This window comes from Passer domesticus, chromosome 7, assembly GCF_036417665.1.
Source record: "Passer domesticus isolate bPasDom1 chromosome 7, bPasDom1.hap1, whole genome shotgun sequence".
In the NCBI taxonomy this organism is placed as follows: domain Eukaryota; kingdom Metazoa; phylum Chordata; class Aves; order Passeriformes; family Passeridae; genus Passer; species Passer domesticus.
Window position 1 is genome coordinate 34,588,966 of NC_087480.1, and position 21,108 is coordinate 34,610,073.

At 46.3% G+C, this 21,108-nt stretch overlaps 1 protein-coding gene and 1 long non-coding RNA gene across 5 annotated transcripts; both read right to left on the minus strand.

Annotated features, from left to right (window-relative positions):
- Positions 1-3,289: 3,289 nt before the first annotated feature.
- On the minus strand, positions 3,290-6,719 carry ZNF648 (zinc finger protein 648). 4 transcript variants are annotated; one of them, XM_064427629.1, is made up of 4 exons: positions 6,702-6,719; positions 6,031-6,174; positions 5,773-5,901; positions 3,290-5,097 (listed from the first exon to the last, which is right to left on the minus strand). In XM_064427629.1, exon 4 carries the CDS (start codon positions 4,997-4,999, stop codon positions 3,869-3,871), a length of 1,131 nt encoding a protein of 376 aa, XP_064283699.1. In that variant the 5' UTR covers positions 5,000-5,097; positions 5,773-5,901; positions 6,031-6,174; positions 6,702-6,719; the 3' UTR covers positions 3,290-3,868. The 4 variants fall into 4 exon arrangements, with proteins under 4 accessions (XP_064283699.1, XP_064283700.1, XP_064283697.1 ...); XM_064427630.1 differs by lacking the exon at positions 6,702-6,719 and adding an exon at positions 6,318-6,452 and having other exon boundaries at positions 5,773-5,898; XM_064427627.1 differs by lacking the exon at positions 6,702-6,719 and adding an exon at positions 6,318-6,452.
- An 824-nt stretch (positions 6,720-7,543) lies between these two features.
- LOC135304805 (uncharacterized) lies at positions 7,544-8,415 on the minus strand. The gene is made up of 3 exons (XR_010366040.1): positions 8,283-8,415; positions 7,789-7,979; positions 7,544-7,618 (listed from the first exon to the last, which is right to left on the minus strand). It is a non-coding gene; the product is annotated as an uncharacterized LOC135304805 (long non-coding RNA).
- Between the last annotated feature and the right edge of the window lie 12,693 nt (positions 8,416-21,108).

Below are 21,108 nucleotides of genomic sequence, written 5' to 3' on the forward strand. Positions count from 1 at the left end.
CACACTCTCCTCTGGGAAACAACATTCCTACAGAGCAGGGGCGGTTCAGCAGCACATCCTACAAGGAATTTACAAGTGGGCTGCACTCTGGTGCAGAAACCTGTATTAGCTGCTTCAAGGGCTTGCTCCCATTCCAGGCTTGCTCTTTGAAGATGGCTCTAACCTTGCACAGGCCCACAGCAATTTGCTGAAAGCATCAGACAGCTGAAATCACCCAAAAAAAAAAAAAGCATCGTTCTCCTTTCTATTTCCAGATTGTTATCCTAGGGAAAAAAAAAAAAGCTCTTCATCTGCTGTTCTGTTGGTGAGAGCTCAGCCCCTGCTCGGTTTCAGTCTGCAAGAAGGAAAAGTGCAGTGGGAGCTCCTTGTTCCAACAGAAACTCCACAAGGTCAGAGGCAGATGAAGCCTCACTTGAAATAAAATCTGCCTCCTCCAGAGATATCAATGCCCTTTGCTGGGGTTAACTGACAAATGATGGATTGCTTGGTGCTCCCTGTTTACATGGGAGACTCCTGCTTCAAACTTCTCCTTGCCAGGAGAAGACAGGCAGTGTAAGAGGAGGAGGATGCTGTGCAGGGGGACAGAGATTGTACAGCAGCAGCAGCTTTTCCTTTCTTCAAAGTGTTGTATCCACACTCCTCAACAATGGACATATTTAGCATCAACACCTTTGCTAGCAAACAGATTTACCATCCACATCTTTGTTAACAAAGTAAGAGAACAGTATCATAGCTGCCAAGGATTGTCTGGTGATTCCAGGTCAGTGGGGGCCTGGAATCTTCAGGGCTGGATCTATTTTACCTTCTTAGTTTTGAGAACACTTTTCTGTGATGGAAATGAGTTTGGCAGAAGTCATATAGGGGAGCAACAGAAAAATTAGCAAAAAGCAAAGGGTATTCCTATGTTCCACTGTTGACAAATACTATCCAGTGATCAAATCAGGATCCTCTGCCTAGCTCAGGGCTCCAGCCCTGTGTGCTCAGCTCATGTCCAAGGGCTTCCTGTAATGCCCTGGCAATGAGGGCTCTGTGAACACAGTGCCAAAGGAATTGTGTCTTCCACGGCCTCTACAGATCCAAATGAGCTAACGGATATTCTGGCCCCTCTGGACAAAGAAAAATTACTTCTGCTGAAAGCAGACCCTTCAAACCTTCCCTAATGCTGCAGAGCAGGTCTATTTGCCCCATGTCAGCTACATGTCATGACTAGCTGTGTCTGTTTTAGGCTATCACCCACTCTGACTGACACTGTGAGAGGGTCAGGGCCTGGGAGAGACTTCCAAACCTTTATGTGAATAATGTAGAGTGCAGAAGTGCTGATTTCTGGGTTAAATTAAGCTCCACGGGATCTCCTGTACCTCACACAGGAGTTGTGGAAGTTTCTTTGAGGAGAGTTCTACACACTTTTCCCAGAAACCATCATACATTTTAATTACTCCTTTCACACATTCAAGCACTTTATATGCAAGTCAACCTTCCAGGCAAGTGTCTTTTTAATAACTTTTTAGTTAAGCCTGGTACTTTTCATTTCACCAACCATTTACTCTTCCCATATAACAGACCTCTGCTCAAAATACTTCCACCATTATGCCAGAGGTACAAATTCCTCTGACTGTTAGCACTAAAAAGCAGAATAACTGGATGTTCCCAATTACCATAACTGCCTAAGCAGAACTGTCACACAACATAAAGGTGTGCATAAGTGATTAAGTTTAAATGGATATTGAACCACTCTACAGCAGGAGCATCCCCATACCCAAAGGAAAAGCAGGATGATGAACACGAGAGATTGTAGCTGATAACTTCAAAATGGGATTAGAAAATGGGTGTGGAAACAATGCATGATAGCCTCTGGGAACAGCTTTGTCACTTTGCTGTCTGCCCTCTCTCCAGGTCACCTCAGATGGTGCTGAACAGCACGGTCCCCACAGAGCATCACTGGTGACCTCCCTCTGCAGATCACTCACCCACAGCCAGCCAGGATTCTTTTCATGCAAAGATCTTTCCTCTCTGAGAGGCTGAACAGCCTTCAGATAAGACTGAGCTGTTGCTAAGGGGCCCCATCAAAGGCCTTTGCAAACCTAAAACCAAGCTGGAGCTTCCTGCAGAGGGGACATTGGAGAAATCTCACTCAGGGCCCAGCCATCCCCGAATTACAAACACACACAGACCACAGAACACATCCCTCAGGGGCAGGATGCACATCGGTTCCCTCATCTGGAGATTTCTTTAAGGAATGAAATGGAAATGATCCATTAGTGACACCAATTAGTCTCCCATTTATAATCAAGCTAAAGTTTTGCTGTGAACAGTGGTAAATCTTGATCTGAGCCAAGAACCTGACATCAAACACAACAGGACCCGCTGTGTGACACCTCAGCTGCTGCACAGATGGGAGGTGCTGAGCTGCCAACATCCCTTTTTGTCCTATCAAATATGGAAACAAACGGCACAATCAGTACTTTATATTAAATAAACGGGTAATAAATAATAAACCTGGCAAAGGTACATTACCCTGGAGCTCTACCTTCATTCTGCTGCACAACCTTCCACTGAAAAGGCAGAAAGCCCTAGAAAGAAATTAATTTATGGCAGCTGGTAAGGAAAAAGGAAGCAAAGAAGTAAAACCTTCTGACATGGAAAAGAAATTCAGGCTGCACCTTCAGGACAAACTGGATGTTTCTACCACAGTGATTAACAGCAAATTTAAAGCCATTATTAATTTTCAAAGTTAAAGCCCCATTGCTGACACTGAGGCATTACACACCTCTCAGAAGTTACAGCCTTGGGAGATTTGTCAACACCTGCCCAAGTCTGCCAGTCTGATTCCTAAGGAAGTTTTTCTTCACTAACTTTAGATTCATTTCACTAAGTTTTCTTCACTAACTTCACTAACTTTAGATTCATTTGAATCTAAATCAAAGTGAAGAGTCTAACAGACACTTTGGGTAGTACTTGGACACACCACAGAACTTGCTTTTGTTACCGGAAGCTTCCCTATGTGTGAAAAATGTAAATGAAGAAGGTTCTTGTGCAATGAGTAGCAAAAGTGGCTTCAGTTTGGTCTTTTTCTCTTTGAATTTTGTGTCCTCAAACACTTCCTTCCACAATACTCAGCTGGTTAGATTTAGTGTGCATGTTTCCATCAGAGACACAAGTGTCACCCCAGGAGCATGCACCACCATAGCCAAAATAAAGCCTTCACCATTATTAACAGACATTCAACCCACCACTCAAAAGTGCATAAAGTATTGGTACTCTCTCAGATAGAAACATTCTGAAATACAGCTGGTGACTGTTGTGTTTATTAAGGAACTGATTTGTAAGTGGAGTTTGTTTTGGGTTTTTTTTTAATAACCAACACGATACTTCCCCTTTCAAATAAAAAGAAGTGTAACAGAAAGAAAAATTCAGCAAAATACAAGGAAAGAGGGACAACTCTGGACTGTTCTAAGTTAGCGAGTTAAGAGATCTCCAAACCCAAAGAGGCATCACACTCATGAGGGCAGGGCCAATTTATCCAGTGAATTCTCCCAGCCTCTGCTTGCAGATCCTGCACAAAGCTCGAGCGGATACATCGCCAGTCCAGCAGAGCCAGTGCAAGCACATGCGAGTGGTTTCAGTCTCCTCAAGTCTCCCATTTCATTACTCAGCGGTAATTAAGTTATTTTCTCATACAAAGCAGTTTAAAGCCAGGCAGTGCAATCCTTCTCAGTACAAGTTCCAGAGCTCCCTGTGATGCAGCATTGCTGCATCAGCCACTGCTGGGCAGTGGGTCTGGACTGCGCAGAGCACACACCACAGGGTGCTTTTCCAGCCCAGCCCAGCAGACCTCATTCAGGTACAACACAACCACAGAGACCCCAAATTAAGGTTTGTCCAACTTGTGTGTGCGCTCATGCCTCCGTAGGGTCCCTGACTCGGTGAAGGAATGGCCACAGAAATTGCAGGAGTAGGGCTTCTCTCCAGTGTGGATGCGGTGATGGCGCTGCAGCGATGCCAGCCGGGTGAAGGTCCCTCCACACTCCTCACAGTAGAAGGGTCGTGCCCCAGAGTGAGTCTGCTGGTGTCTCTTGAGCCTGAGCAGCTGCACAAACGCCATGCCACACTCCTGACACTTGTAGGGCTTGTCCTCCCGGTGGATCACCTTGTGCTTGGACAGCAGGTTGGGCTTATCAAAGCTTTTACCACACGTCGGGCAGGCGTAAGGTTTGAAGTCATCCTCCTGAGGCTTTGGGTTTGCAGCACAAGCCTGATCCGGGCACTCGGCATTGTGCTGCTGGCCATGGTGCACCACGGACCAGGGGTTCCTGGCCATGCCGCCGGCCAGGATCACCATGGAGCGCTCGATCTTGTGCACGTTGCGCAGGTGCCTCCAGACGTCGGCCGTGCGGATGAAGCCCTTGTCACACTCGGGGCACTTGTGCGGCCTCTCGCTGGAATGGATGAGCTTGTGCATGCGCAGGTTGGCGGCGCGGGAGAAGCCTTTGGCGCAGATGGGACAGCGGTAGGAGTTCTCCAGCAGGTGAGCTCGCCTGTGCTCCTGCAGCTCGCCCATGCCGTGGAAGGAGGAGCCACACTTCTTGCATCGATAGGGCAGAGCCTCCGTGGGGACGCGCTCCAGCTCCTCTCCAAGAGCGGCACTTCTGTTGTCCTCACGGAGTTTTGTTATCATCCCTGGTTTCCTGGGGTGCTCAGAGGAACAGGGATCTAAATCCTCATCTTCTCTCTGCAGGTGGAAGCTGGTGCTAGAGGGGGAAAACTCCCCACCTTGTTCCTGGCAGTAGGGGTCACGGGTTTCTTTGCCTCCACACCGCAGGTCTGCGGGAAGCTCCTGCTTTCCCACAGGTCCAGCAGAGTTTCCAGGAGGACTGCGGGAGTAATTAATGTCCACCTCCTTCTGCGGCCTACAGCTGTGGCCCACCTGCTTCGTGGCCTTTCTGGGATAATTTGAATTCTTCCCCCCTGTGTCACAAATGTTATTCTCACTCACATCCATCCTCTGAGGCAAACACTGTGTTTATCTGCAGCTCACCATCACCCAGAGCTTTGTGTCTTTCATGGTAAGTCCATTCTCAGCTCTTCTGACAATCTTCCCTAGAAAATAAAACATCTGTTTCATCAGTGATTCTTCTGATATTATAAATTTAGAACAGTGAAGGTATTTTTCTGATTCAAAGAAAGGGACAGATGATTAGATATGCAGAAGAAACAGAATCATCTACTATTAGTAGAAAATACACATTCAGCACATAAAACATAGTTCAATAAAGTTAAATCCACTATCATCAGCCGGCCTTCACTACCAAATATAAATTGATAATTCCAATTTTAAATTTTTCTAAAGATGAGAAATTACAGTATCCCAGAATGGTTAGGGTTGGCAGGGACCTCAAAGACCATTTCATTCCAACCCCCTGCCATGGGCAGGACACCTTCCACTAGCCCAGATTGCTCCAAGCCCTATCCAAACTGGCCTTGAACACTTCCTGGGATGTGGCAGCCACAGCTTCACTGGGCACCCTGTGCCAGGTCATCACAGTAAAGAATTTCTTCCTAATAACTAATCTAAATCTCTCCTCTTTTAGTTTAAAAATGTTTCCCTTTGTTCTATCTCTGTAAAATGTTGCTCTCCTTCTTTTCTGTAAAATCCCTTCAAGTACTGGAAGGTGAGATAAGACATCTGAGTATAAGCATACATATCAATAAACACATATATGTAAAAACATAAATATTTCTGTATTTCCACATGTACATAAACGCAAAACTTGCCTATTTAGTTTCAGCAGGCTTATCAAATGCAGTGATCAAGGCAGTGCAGCAATGTGCCTTAAGTGAAAGCTCTTATTCACATTCCAGAAAGGCTGGCTCCATCAGCAGCACAAGCCACGCTTTCTTCTGCTGGAGACATGGAAAACAATCTGGATTAGTCCTCATTAGTCACTGCCTGGAACAGCGTGGCTCGACTCACCCCCACTCCAGCCATTCCCGACAATTTAATAAGGAGCTGCTAACAGCACTATTCCTCACCTCCTGCCCTCCAGCTGAGCTGCCGATGCCTTTGGAGCGGGAAAACTTTCCAAGGGATGCTGGCGCTGCTTGGCTTAAGGGAACTCCATAACCACGGCTACCCATTTCCTGCAGAAGGGGAGGGTGTAGAAACCACGGCGTGGCCTGAAAAACAATCACATCAACAATAAACACACACACATACATATATATGTATATATAATAAAAAAGAAGAATTTGTTGTTGTTGTTGTTCCAGGCAGCATGACCCCCCCCCAACTTTTCCCGTTCCCTGTTCTCCCGCCCTACCTGGGCGCTGCGGGTCCCGGTGCGGCCCCGAGCATCCCCCGCGCATCACCTGCGCATCCCCCGCGCATCCCCCGCGCATCCCCCGCGCCGGCGCGGAGCCCGCGTTAGCGGCACCGGCGCAGTGGCGGCTCGGCCGTGCTGGAGCTGCCGCCAGCGGGGCGGGACCGGACACCGTGTCCCCTCCCCGGCCACCGCGTCCCCTCCCCGGCCACCGCGTCCCCTCCCCGGACACCGCGTCCCCTCCCCGGTCACCGCGTCCCCTCTCCGGACACCGCTCCCCGCCCGGCTCCGCGGCCAGGCCCTTCCCACCGCCCCGGCCCGGGGGATCCCGGTGCTCCAGGAGGCTGTTCATGGAATCATGGAATGGTGTGGCTCGGAAGGGACCTCGAATGTCGTCTCGTTCCAGCCCCCTGCCGCGGGCAAGGACGCTTTCCTCTAGACCAGGGTGCTCCGAGCTCCATCCAGCCTGGCCTCGGACATTTCCAGGGATCCAGGGGCAGCCAGAGCTTCTCTGGGCAGCCTGTGCCAGGGCCTCACCACCCTCACAGGGAAAAAAAATCTCTCAATATCTAATCTAAACCCACTCTCTTTCAACTTGAACCCATTCTCCCTCGTCCTGTCACTCCAGCTCTTGCAAATAGTCTTGCCCCATCTTTCATGTAGGCTCCCTTGGCGTACTGCAAGGCCACAATTAGGTCACCCCAAAAGCTGAACACCCCCAGTTCTCTTGGCCTTTCCTCATAGCAGAGGTGTTCCATCCCTCTGATCGCCTTGGTACCCTCCTCTGGACCTACCCCAACAGGTCAGTGCCCTTCCTGTCCCTCTGCTCCAGCTCACAGCAATTCATGGAGTGTCCCCTGTGCCCCCCACCATGACAATAACTCTGCATCCATCTTCCTGCAGGAGTGTGGCAGGGATTGATTCCCTCTCAGGCCCTGCTTTGTCAGAAGAGAGAGGCTCTGCCCCTGTCAGGAGGGATCAATCCACCTCCCAGCATTGTGTCCCACTTCCTCCTGGAAAAGTCTGTGCACCCAAAAGGACATTCAGCATCTTCAGCCACGCCTCACTGAGCCCTGCACAGTGGCACCAGTTCCTTGGGGAACTCCTTTGCCCAACCATCACCTGCCTTTGCCAAAGGCACAGCAGGATCATGGTCCACAGCTGAAACCACTCTCCAACATCTCTGTGTAATCCCATGGAGATTGTTCCAGCTTTTTTTGGGGAAGCTTTGTACTGCCTTTTCCTAGCAAAACTCCTCCAGCTTTGGGAAATGGGCTCCACGATTAGCAGCAAATACAGAACTGAAATGACAAATCAACAAGAGTGTACACTGCCAGCATGCAGATATGGTATAGGAGAATGCTCCAAGCTCTGTATTATTTTTGTGATTGCACAGATCTTGCTAAAAATAGACATGAAACCAGAAACTGCTCTACTGGGAGTTGAGGGTGAGGAAAAGAAATGTATGTACTCCTTCCACATGGAAAAGCAGGTTCCTTCTGAGAGCACACTAAGTGGCAGTTCAGTTCCTTCAGAGGAGGCACTTCAAAAATAAGTTTGCAACAATCCTTTAATGGCAGTCCTTGAATCCATGAGGAGCCCACACTCTGCTTGGAGTGGCAAACCTTGCAGGGGAAGAACTGTCATTCCAACTTTCCCAAACTAGGAAAAAAAAAACAATACAGCTCAGAAGATTTCTGTTGTTTTTATTGTATTTTTTTTCAGAATTTAAATGCTTAGATGTGTCTTATCTGGGCAGGGTAAAGGCTATCTCCCACCTAGACCCAGGATGCACAGAATCACACACCCCTTCCACATCCCTCATAGAAGACAAACACACACCCCCTCCCCTTTTTCATAAGGAATACTCTAGGAATAAATAAGAACATGCATGCACATCCTCACAGCCAAGCAAGATGATGAATGGCCAGTTTTTAAAAATTCCAAATTGTGATTTATCACAACCACCAAGGAATGGTGTGGTGCCAGCAGTGTCCTTCCTCTGAGGGATCATGGAGGAAAAGGCTCCTTCTCAAAAGCATCAATAAAAATGACATTTTCCTCATCCCCACTTATCCTCCCTTGAGGTTCCTCAGAGTGTTCAGAGGAAAAGAATTCTCAACATTCATCTCCACGCTGCAGGTCAGGCTTGGTGGGTTGATTCAATCACTCTTTTGGTAGGAGATTTTTAGGTCTCCTCTTCTTGGCACTGCAGATCCATATGGGTTTCCTGTTGGACTGGAGGTCTCACAGGATGCACCTAAGGCTGGAGCGTGCTGAGGAATCTTCCATCAGCTCTAGCTTCCCACTCTTTGGGAGGCTTCTGTGGCATCACCTGGGTGTTCCTCACCTTTGTGACAACTGTGAGCACCAGGAAGCAAGCCTGCCTCCCACCTGTGGTATCACACAGTGCTCACTTGCTAGGAGCCGTGGAAACTCTCAGGCACTGCAAATTCCTGTGCCCAGCCGTGTCTGGCTTCTTTCACGTCAGCTGCCTCGGCAAAAAAACAAGAATTTCATTATCTGCCAGGCAAAGTTAGTATTTAATCTGTCAGTTTAATTGGAAATACTTCAGTGGTGGTAAATAATGCAGAGCACTGCAAATGATGCCTCGTGGGTGAGATCAAAGACCCCGGGCAGCACCAGGCAGGGCCTCGTGGCTGCTGTTGTTGGGCTGAGATGAGACAGAGGAGGATTCTGTAACAAAACCAGCATGGACACACCCCACGCCAAGACTGGAAAAGTGTCCCCACACTCATCAAATCCATCAGCACAACCCCAAACTTCCCTTCTGGCTTTGATAACACTCTGTCAGGGTCTCCCTTTCAGCATAAAATAACAACAAAATTCAGAGATCTTGCCCTGTTGGTCCTCAGACAAACACACTTAGCTCTATCAACTTCCACATATTTTGATTTTTTTCTCTTAATGTTGAGGTATTGAAATGTTTTCTGCTTTCTCTTTCACATGTTGCATCTGCAAGCCCATGATTTCATTAAACTCTGCATTCTGAGCCTTTCCCATCAGCCTTGATGAGTACTTCCAGCACACACACACACAAAAATCAGCTGCAATCCTCAAGGCAAAGGCAAAAAAACTAATTGAATCACCCACTTCCTTGCAATATATGATTCCTATTAAAACTGCATTGTTGGTGTTTTGTGCCTGCCCTACATTCATATATTCCCAACACACACATTTGTGGACGCCAAATCCTTTTTATTTATGCTGCCTCACTTTAATGTTTCTTAAATGTGAAGAGTCTGTCAGGACAGATGAGGATCTCTAATGTATTTGCCAGTTAGATCTGCTCTGGAGAGATTTCTTAATTCAAATTTTCTGTTAAATTCACTAAAATATGTGAACTCGTGGTTCACATTGCTGTTACAATGGGAGCTTAATACATTTTGTGAAGGGTTTAACATCACATTCCATCAAATTTGAAAATTTTATGGGTCATAGAGCTTTCTGACATCTGGCTACTCTGTTTTAGGACTGCCATAAACACTTTAAACATATGACAGCTTCCAACTTTTCTATGTAAAACAGGAAAAAAAATCTTAAGCAATGTTTCTTCTAAGAAGGAGCTGAATCAAGAGAGATTTCACTGATATTTGGCTGAAGTTTGAGCTTTTATCTCCCCAGGGGGAAGCTGGACCCCCTTCAGCTCACTGGACTTAAACCTGCAGTCCTTTTGGGGACACTGAATTTTTAAAGGACACCCACACAGGACCCAAAGAGTTCAATTAAAAGAAGGTTCAGGAATTGTTTCACTCCATCCAGCTCCATCCTGTTACCCTAACACACCTTTTCCTGACATTTTCCAGGATCTTCCACATCTTTGGGTCCAGTGAACTGGCGTCTCATGAATGAGGCATTCAGAAGAAACCCTGAAAAAACCCAAATTCTAACTACACCTGTTGGATAAAGCTTTTTCCTGACTCAGAGAGGGGGTAACTGAGAGGTGTTTTTAAAATTTTTATTCTGTTTTTAGTTTGATGTGAAGGGTGAGATAATATATACGATATACACTATATAATATATAATATATAATATATAATATATAATATATAATATATAATATATAATATATAATATATAATATATAATATATAATATATTATATATCATATATTCTATATTCTATATTCTATATTCTATATTATATATTATATATTATATATTATATATTATATATTATATATATTATAGAATATACTATATAGAATATATCTTAATTATATATTATATATATTCTATATAATGTAATATATTATATATATTGAGATATGAAATGTTATGATTTACACTATTATAATAGAACCAAACTATTTCTTAATTATAAAATACTATAAGTGCTTTTTTGGTTTATTAGCTTTTGTTACACTATGTTGTAAATGCTTTAAAGCTAATCACCTAAAATTACTCTTTGTGGGTCTTACTATAATGTATTTTTTTCAGTTTTATTTTTCTAAAGTATTTAGTCTTATTTGATAAGGCTATCTTTTGAAACTTGTTTTTAGTTTAATTTCTCTCTCAACAATATCTGTCCTATTCTATGGCATTTCTATGTCAGCATTTTTATCTCAATGTTTGCATACAGATGAACACTATGTGAGCTCTCTGTCAGGTTTTTTGGGAATTTTCTACAAATCCATTTCCCACATACACCAAAAGCCAGACAGAGGTCAAAATCCTGAATGAGGCTGTAAAGAACATGGAAAAATTAGCAGGAACAAACCAAGGAAGGGCTGTAAGAAACAGTCTGGTTGAGAAATAACTTCCTGGCGTGCTTTAGCTTCCCAAAGTTGCATTTTCCTCTGCACATATTGATGGAGACTCAGCAAATTTCTAGGCAAAAACTGCTGTCTGATTCTGTAAATACTCCTGGCTGGGGATCCGGGACTGTAAAAGAGCCTGGCGGGGAATAACCTGACCCTTCTAGTGCTGGATGAAAGGTGCCTGTGCAAGAAATTCCTCATCTGTGAGTTTGGAGGAGCTGCATCTCTGATCTGGGGTCTGGAAACCCCAAAAATGCATCCACGAGCTTGCTAAAGAGTAAAGGGGGAAATCCCTGCCTGGGCTCTGCACTTATTAGTTTTTTGATCTAACAGAATTCCTAGATTGGCTCAGGACAGCATTTAATAATCTATTCAATAAGCGTTCAGCACAAAGGGTTTTTACTGCAGCTCTTCATGAAGTTTATATGAGAAGATTTTAGTGGTGTCCCAGGAAATTTTGTGGTATCCCAGGAAAACTCTCGGCGAGGTCTTTTCTTTCCTCTTTTTCATGCCCCTGCTCAAGCAGAAAGGCGGGGCAAGGTGATCCAGAGCGGTCCCTTCCAACCTGAACCGTTCTGGAATTTAAAACGGGAACTGACCGAGCAGCTCCGGCTGCACCGGGGCCACCCCAAAAGCCTGCCGGAGGGATTGCCCCAGCCTGTCCCAGGGGCTGGGGTCAGCCCCTGTCACACCCCCTGTGACAGGCAGAGCCAGGGATCAGCCCCTGTCACACCCCTGTGACAGGCAGAGCCAGGGATCAGCCCCTGTCACACCCCTGTGACAGGCAGAGCCAGGGATCAGCCCCTGTCACACCCCTGTGACAGGCAGAGCCAGGGACCAGCCCCTGTCACACCCCCTGTGACAGGCAGAGCCAGGGACCAGCCCCTGCCACACCCCCGGCAGGGCGGACACAGCTGGGGACAGCCTCTGTCACACCTCCAAAGTGACTGACACTTGCCAGGGACGTCCTTTGTCACATCCCCGGTGTGACAGACACGGACAGAAACCTCTCCTGTCACACCTCCAGTGTGACTGACAGGGACGGGGACATCCCCTGTCACACCTCCAGTGTGACTGACAGGGACAGGGACATCCTTTGTCCCACCTCCAGTGTGATTGACAGGGATAGGGGACATCCTTTGTCCCACCTCCAGTGTGACTGACATGGGCAGGGACCTCCCCTGTCACACCCCCAGTGTGGGTGGCACCAGTGCGGACTGCCCCTGTCACACCCCGAATGTGACTGACACCGCAGGGACCACCCCCTCACCCACCCCCCCATCATAAGTGACGTGTTGTCACCGTCCCTGTCCCCTGTCGCGCTGCCCCTCAGTCATGGCACACACCTTGTCAGGGCACAAAAAACCCCAAAAGGAATGAAAGTGCCCCAGGGCTGCTGTGTGTCCAGGCCCAGCTGCTCAATCCTGCTCCAAAACACTCCTGTTAAATTTAAATTCAACACTCAAGTGCCCACAGACTCCTCACATTCCAGGGGAAAATCAGGGTAAGGAGCGCTCAGGTTTGGGGTGACAGCTCCTTTTCCTGCCCCTCATCCCGATCCCTTGCTGATAATCCCATTTTAGGATTTTTTTATCCCCCCCAAAAGCATCACACACCTTCAGCAAGTCTGAGGACAAACTTGTGTGCAGCTGCCAATCACAGGTCGTGGCACTTGGGAGATTGGACCCTCTGCTGGGACATTACTTTAACCTCACGCGGTTTTCCACACCAAACACTCTGGCTGTGGGCTCACACAGGTTTTTAATGCTCAGGATGCCTGGATAGAGTGTGGAAATCCAGGAGCTGTGTCCCCGTGCCAGGCTGTGCCAGGCTTGTGGCACTCTGTGACTCCTCCAAGCAGCACAGAAAATGGAGAAACGACAGCACAGGAGAGCACCAGTGCACGGGGGGTGTGTGTGAGCAATCCCTAAATATTCAGCAGAGATGGGAGAAGCCTTGGGATCCAGGACTCTGCTAAATCGAGGCAGGGGAATGATGCCTGTGCTATGCAGATGAGCTGTCATATTGTCTCCCACACAAGAGCGTCTCCAAAGGAACCTACACCTACTGCAATTATCCTGCAGCATATGGGCATTTATAGGTCAAAAAAAAGAAAAAAAGGAGAGTAATGGTTGGCCAAAAAAAGCAGGAGCCCAGATAATTCGCCAGTGTTATTTTGGAAAGTGCAGACACTGAGCAGGATAAATTATACATACCTGAGAGCCATTAGAAAATGTCAGGTCGCCTCTAAAACACGTTAGAAGGGGGGAAATGTCTCCAGCTTTCTTGTGCAAGAGGAGAATGTGGTATGTAAATAATATTCCCTAATAAAAATCATCACTGGAATGAGTTTTCAAGCAGATTCTGACCCTCTCTTGTGCTGGGGTCGGAGTGTGGAGCTGCATCCTGAGAGCCAAAGACATCACTGAGCTGAAGCTCTGCACTTTCATTGCTGGAGCAACCATGATGTACAACCCAGGAGCTCCTCCCGGAATGATTTCAGAGCAAACCCAGAATATTTGTTACCCTTCTCTAAATTTAGCTGGGGAAAAAAAATATAATAACTTCTGCTGCCAACTCTATGAAAACAACACATGTATCTTGACAGCAAATGATTTTAAAAATGAAGACCGACCAACAATGCAATGTTCTGGGTGTTGGGGGAGGAAGAGGACTGGAAAATCCTGAAGTTTGCATTTCCAAACTCTCAGCATTCACTTCCAGCATGTACCTGCCACATCCCCAGCTTTATGCACCATCCTCAGTGTATTTTTCCAAAGCTTCAGCCTCTGGTAAGAATCAAATCCTCTGCTGAATGATGCTTCTGCTGGAGAGCTGAGATTTCTATAATTAGCATTAGAGATAATTTAGGGAGGGATCTGTCTTTTTTTTTTGTTTGTGTTTGTTTGTTTTTTTTGTAAATTCGGATGTTACACATTTTAAAACAAAACACTTAAAACATCAGCACATTGGTTCATAATTGCAGAGTGGAGATGAGGAGCACGTCAGTAGTTGAAAAAACATTAAATTTGCAGGAAGTGACTGAAATGTTTGCACAGAAGGGGGCAAATGGAGATAAGACAGGCAGGCTGCTTGCATTCAGCTCGAGAAATTTGTACAGCAGAGATTTACCCTTTCCAAGAGAAGGAAGTGGGGGGAAAGCTTGCAGGACTATGCTGGGAATTATGTTCACAAAGAGGTAGAATACCTCTTGCCTGGATGTTTTGGTCATTGCTGGGATGACCAGGGTGCTGCTCTTTGCCCATTTGTATGAATGCCTTTTCCTTTGCCTTGTCTTAAATTCTCTTTGTCAGAATCTCCAGGAAGAGTCACGGCTCACAGATCACAGGATGGTTTGGGTTGGAAGGGACCTTAAAAGTGATCTGGTCCAACCTCACTACAGGGACACCTTGCACTAGGCCAGGTTGTACAAACCCATCCAGCCTGGCTTGAACACTTCCAGGGATGGAGCTTTCCAGGCTGAACTGCTCCAGCAAAACCCCTTTGTGCTGCCTGCAGCCACTGACTGCACAAGGAGGACACCCAAATTGTTTTAAACACACAGCAAAGTCCCTCTAACCCAAGAGAGACAAAAAAGGTCTGGTTTGATTTGCATTGCTCAGCTTTCCTGACCTGAGCTGTAACAGGCTCAGGATCATCTCGTCACACTGGGGAGAGCTCATGGAACATACCTGAAACAGAGGCATCTCTTCTCCATCTGGGAAGAAAACAAGCTTAACATTTAAATCTGTCTGCAAGGTGGGAGCAAATGAACTCCTGAGCAGCTGCACAAAGCAATAAGGGTGCAATAAAACTAAACAGGTAATTACTGATGGATTATCTGGAGGCACAGGCTCACACCAAACCAGCCAGGAGAGAGAGCTTAAAAATACCTGACAGTCAAAGCACAGCTCCAGAGCAGAGAATGGTAACAAGCAATCTCACCCTTGACACCTATGTATCTGATTTTTTATTTTTTTTTAATAAGAACAGCATTTATTCAGATCAAAAACCAGCCCTTGCATGAATCCAATTAGGTTCCTCACATCACTTTGCACACAGCTAATCTGCAAGTGCCTTTGTGACCACTTGGAAAGTAAACTTTATACAGGACAATTGCCAAGTAAAATATAGGTTTTCCTACTTTTTTTTCCCCCCAGAACTGAAACTTGAACTAATGGATCAGAACATGTAAAATGATCCCAAAACACCTGGACGGGAGAGGTTAAAATAGTTATCCGTGTTCAGCTGAAGAATCTATTGATTATCTGTCCTAGATTTAATTAGCAAAAACCCTAAAGATTGACTAGCTCAGCACAAAATTCCTGACCCGAGCCAGTTTCATATTTGACAGGATAAAATACAGCTACTTAGGAGAGCTGGAAGAACACACCTACGACAGGTGAATGCTGATGAGCTTTCAGAGGGGAAAGGGCTCTACAGACCCAGCCCTGTACTGAGGAAACAAATTCAAGATACTCAACAAGTGCAAGGAGTAACCTTTGGGAATAACTTTTGGGTGCCCAGCGCTGCCTTGGGGTGGGATTCTGGCTGCTGCACCCTTTTGGGTGACTTTTAAACTGAAGGAGCAGAGGCAACACAGAGCAGCCAACACAATCGGAGCCACTGTCAATAGGTAATAACTTCAGGATTCCCAAATTGCTGATAAATCCATGATACTCACATAAAAATTAATGACCCATTGGCTACAAGCAGCAAAGTACAAGGCAAAACCAGATTTGTTGCTGTATCTATTTGCCATTTGCTGCCTGCCCTCACACTGGAAGTGTTTCTGGTTATGGTTGCTGTTAATTGCTTTTTATCTAACAGTGGAGCTTAGAAGCTTCAGCTGAGATGAGGTTTCATGGTGTTAGGCAATTACACAAACATGCAGATGCACAGAAATTCCCTGGTTTGTAATCTGGATGAGGCAGAACACAGTGTGATATCTTGGGCCTGAAGAGAGGCTTCTGATTCAGAAAGAAAACAAGGTCTGACTGACCAAGGCAGCATCAGGGAAGGTTAAAAACTGACTCACTGCCTCTTTTCCTTGTGCTTCACCTGTTAGAGCTCCCAGATTAAAAATTCAGCCACGGCTGCTTGGATTTTTAACTCATCAACAGGAACACACAGAAGCATCATGTTTTCAAACACTCCACATCTTCAGGAGACATCCCTCCTAAGGAGGGCTTCCTTGTGCAGTGTCATTATCTCCGACAGATCTGCCTTGGAAATTTCCTCTCGGGGCTCCTCCACGCTGACAAGTGAATTCTCTGCATCAGAAATATTTGTTCAGAGGCTGCCAGGCTCATCAGTCACTTCCCTGTGAAGGAGGCAGTCCAGGGGGGATTCTGCTCTTCCCCCTCCTGTTACCCCTGCAAAAATGATGTTATTGAGGAGACAACGAGGACAGCCACTTGTCCCTCTGTGGTGATGCTCATTTCTCTGTGCCAGGGCTGGGGACAACGCTGCTGCCTTGTCCTGGCTTTCACAACCACACCAAAGGTGAGAGGGCAACCTGGGCTGGCCCAAGCAGGACCTCCAGCCCCGTGGGCTCCCTCCTTCTCTGGGGTTGGAGGGCTCAGATATTCCTGCTGGCTGCCAGCCACTGAGCTAATTATTTGGGAGCTACCCATGCACCCAAGCATCCTAGGAATGGGATTGTTTAAGGAGCACCTTTGGACTGATGGCAGCTCTTCACAGACTGCACGAGTGATTTGTGGTGTCTCCGTGTGCATGAGGGGAGGATTCAGGCAGCATCCAGACTGGGGGGTTACCAAAGGCCTCCTGTGGCTCCAGCCTCACCTAAGGAAGAGCTTCTTCCTCCAGCTTTTCTTGCCACTTCATCATTAACAAAGCACTTAGCTGTTTTATCTCTGAACAGGGAGATTTCTTGTACACACATAAATCTAGCTGGAAAGCTCAGTTTTCTCCTGGCCAACCCTGTCTGAAAGCAAAGGCTCTACCACAAGAAGGAAAAATATCTTCCCCTATTCATTCTCAGACATGGTACATGACAGGCTTTTCCCTTGCTGAAATGTAATTTCATCCCATGTTCACCAATTATGAAAATAATTTTGCTTAGACAAGAGACGAGGAAAACACAGCGCAGCTCGTTCTTGTTTGTGTCACCAGAGAAGGCTCGGTTTGGCCTCTTTGAAAGATGGCTAAGGACTCATTTGTCCTGATTATTCCACTTTGGAGCTTGTGCTGCTCTCCTACACGTTGGGAACCAGATGAACCCAGTGGTGAACATGTCAAGCTTTGAAAGGTGTCACAGGAGGAGAAGTGTTATTATTTCATCGTGCTAACAAAGGTGCCACGCTGGATTTCCAGCCTCTCCCTTGCTGCTGTGTCTACGGTTTCTGAAGCCAAAAGGCAAAGGCTCATTAATTAACAAAAGAAGCTGGGAGATAATCTTGTGATTAAGTTATTGGAGTGGGACCTGGGTTGATTTCTCAGTCCTGGGCTGGTTGCTATGTGATATTATTCAAATCCCTGCCTGGAGACGAGCAGGGAAGGCGGCGGTGGCAGCTCCCCATAGGCTGCTGGGGCTGTGGGCAGGGGCTGCAGCTCAGCACATTCCTCATTATTCCAGCTGGAGTCACCTCTGCCGGCAGACAATGGGAGAGAACCCCCCAACTCCCAATGCACTGCACGTTCTGCAACTGGCCTTTGCTCAAAAGCTTGCTGTTTTTCCAGAATCTCCTGTGATTGACTAAATCACTCCTCTTAGTGGGTTTTTTTCCCCCCCTTTTCTTCTGTTTCCTAGTGAATGTCTTTACCTTCTGTCTGTTGCAAATGTGAACAGTTTTAATTAGGTGCTGTTGAAATGTCTTTTGCAGTTTGGCATCCTGTTTGGTTTTGCTCCTCTCGTTCTCTTTGCAGTTCTGTTCCTTCCCACATTGCTTATGTTTTCTTGTTTGTGGAAGCTTTTCTCTATATGCATAATTTAATCATGCTGCACTTCAATTTCATCTCTAATAAGCATAAATAGGGAAGAGGGCAGCTGAAGCCCATCTCTCCAGATGCTCCTTAAATAATCTTCTTTTCCTCCAGAGTGTCCCTCAAATGTCTCCAGCTGAACCCAAGGACAAAGCTCTCAGCTCAATAGATTTGTTTTCAAATTATATTCTTAAATGACTTGTTTTTTTTCCACAACTTCAGAGACCAGACTGAGCCTACACCTTCAACTTAGGTCCAGAACAGCAGGGAAGTGTTCATGAAACTCAACAAAGAGCCAAAACCCCAGAGGAGGTGCCATTAATCCAGTTCCTCATCCCCTCCTTTTTCCTGCTCTGGGGTTGAACTAGTGAATTTTGCTTTTGCTCAAATTGTCCTTACTGAGACAGCAGCAAATCTACAGTCTTCTCAGGTAGATTTGGTTTTGGTGTCTCCCTACTCCATCCTCAGTGCCCTTATCTATGTGCACTTGGTGTCCTAAAGTCATTTTTTATATATTAACCAGATCACTTTATCACCATGATCCAGTTACATCCAGCTTATCTGGGGAAGTCAGTAATTTCAATTAAGCTGCATTATGCATTTACTTCTAGTTATGTAAGAGAAGACAGACTTTCCTTTTTATTCCTCCTGATCTGCAGCAGCTGTCCCACGAAAATCATGACAAATAGGGCTGAAGTGAGGGGCAGAGATGGGACAGCTCACCTCTGTCACCAGGGCGTGGTCATCTGCACCTAAATCCACTTCAGAGAGGGAACTCTGACAGCTCCACACAGAACCTTTTCAGCTGCAGCCTCTGCAATCCCTCCCAAGAGCTGCTCCAGCATTTACCTTACACCCATCAGGACCAGGTTTCCTCTCATCCTCTGTTGGGCTCAAACTGCATGTGGTGAGCAGGATTTGTGCAAATCCTGTGTGTCCTGTTATCAGACCTCCAGGAGAAGCTGTGGATGCCCTGTCCTTGGAAATGTTCAAGGCCAGGCTGGATGGGACTTTGAGGGCAGGCAATGCACCCCTGAGCAGCTGCACCCCACCAAAATAGGATGTTTGAGAGGCAAAGATGAGCAAGATTCAATTTCTGAGGAGCAGCTAAACTCCCAGCAACATTTCTTGAACATTTATTTTGCTGAGGTTTGACATGAGCCATCCCCTGCCATCACATTATCAGGGACAAGTGCCTTGCTGCAGGGAAATCACTGAGCCAGGCGTGGGAGAAGAGAGGATTAGGCAGGAGAAGGCTTGGGGTGTGATGAATGGGATTTGCAGGCAAGCCCTCGCTCTGCTCCATCCTTGAGAGGGGGCCGCAGACTGAGCTGAGCTCTTCTCTGCAGCACTTTGTCCAGTCAAAAAGTGCAGGACCTCACCACATTCTCCTCTGTGCTTTGGGGTGTGGGCAAAACACTTTGAGGGTGCTCTGGGGTGGGATCTGTGACTTTGTCCTGCCCTTGGGAAGCACAAGGGCTTGGCCCTTCTTCCACACACGGTGGGAGCACACCAGCAGAGCTGTCCTCAGCTGACTTGGGGCTGCAGTTCCATCTCTGCATGCAGTGAAACCAGGAATTCTGGTTAAAGATGTGGGGTTTTGCTCTTGTGTCATCAAATAAGGACACCAAAAATACCCAAAAAACAAACAAACAAGAAAAAAAAACCAACCAAAAAAAACCCCCAAAAAAACAACAACAAAAACCAACCAAACAAAAACCAAAACCAAACCAAACCAAAACAAAAAAAACCCATAAAAAACCAAAAAAAACCCCCAAAAAACCAACAAACCAAACCAAAAAAAAACCCCAAACAAACAAACAAAAAAAAAAAAACACAAAAAAGCCCCCAACCAAACAAAAAAAATAATAATAATTTAAAAAAAAAACACCCCCAAACCCCAACACCATTCTGTAGTGTTTTCCAAAGTAAATAGCACTTCATGACCAGCTGCTCCTAGCTCAGTCCTGGGGGACACCTGTTGAATTTGATTCCCTCCTTCCCCTAAGCCCTTACTGGAAAAGCTGCAGCCCTGCACTCCAAGCTCAGAGGTCTGTTCTGGGTTCATTGGTAAAAATCCAAATTGTTAACAAATGACCTTTCCCCTGCAGCAGATGAAACCAGCACCCCAAAAATCAATTCCTTCAGTGCAATTTTCAGGCTTCCCCGGGACAATTTGGAGGATTCAAAGCTTTGATATGACTCGTGGCTTGAATCCTTTTTAATTCCATCCCCACCCTGAGACAAGAAGGCCCAAAACACCAGCAAAGTTCTGGGCATGGGATGACTCAGCCAGAAGAGAAAGACTTTTGAAGAAACCCTTCTCAGGACAGTTTCCTGCTCAAGTTTTCCACCCTGAATTGAAGTGACCTCCAAAATTACCCAGTGTGTTGCTTAGCTAGGGCAGGCTCTGACACATCACAGGTTTGCTCCTGCTTAATTGAAGCAGGAGCAGCCCTGAGTAACCTGGCTGTGACAGGCACTGCTGACATTTTCTTTCTGAGAGGGGAAACCTCAAAGACACTCCTGCCTGATAAGGTCTGCCTGTTGCCACATTTACACATTTACAAAAGAAACAGGTAAAAATATCTACAGCTCCTTAAGAAGGGGGAAAAAAGCCCTTTTTGCCATGCAGAGTGGAAATCCTAGCTTCAGAATTAAGGCAGCTAAAATCACTAGTTGCCTTTTTGAAATGCTGGCCAAACAGCTGCTGTTTGACGTTTGTGTGTGCAAAGTTACTGTACAGAAAAAGGAAAGAGGGGAGACGTGTTTGGAAGCACAGAGAGAGCTGCATGCAGGGAAAAAAAAACCACATGGCTCTTTCCAGCCTGGATTGTGTGTGATTTAGTGCTTGCCTGGATCATGGAGCTGGAGGCATCACATCTAAGCTTCCTGCTGGTTATTGGCAAAAATTTTTTAAAAATTGCTTTACCACTTGGGGTAAAGCAGTGATGTGAACACTGCCAGGGGGATCACCCTGTTTGGGTCATCTCTTGTTGGAACCCAGGTCCTGACCCCCAAGGGAACACTGCTTTTGACCTTTCTTCTGGGAGAAAGCTTCCAAG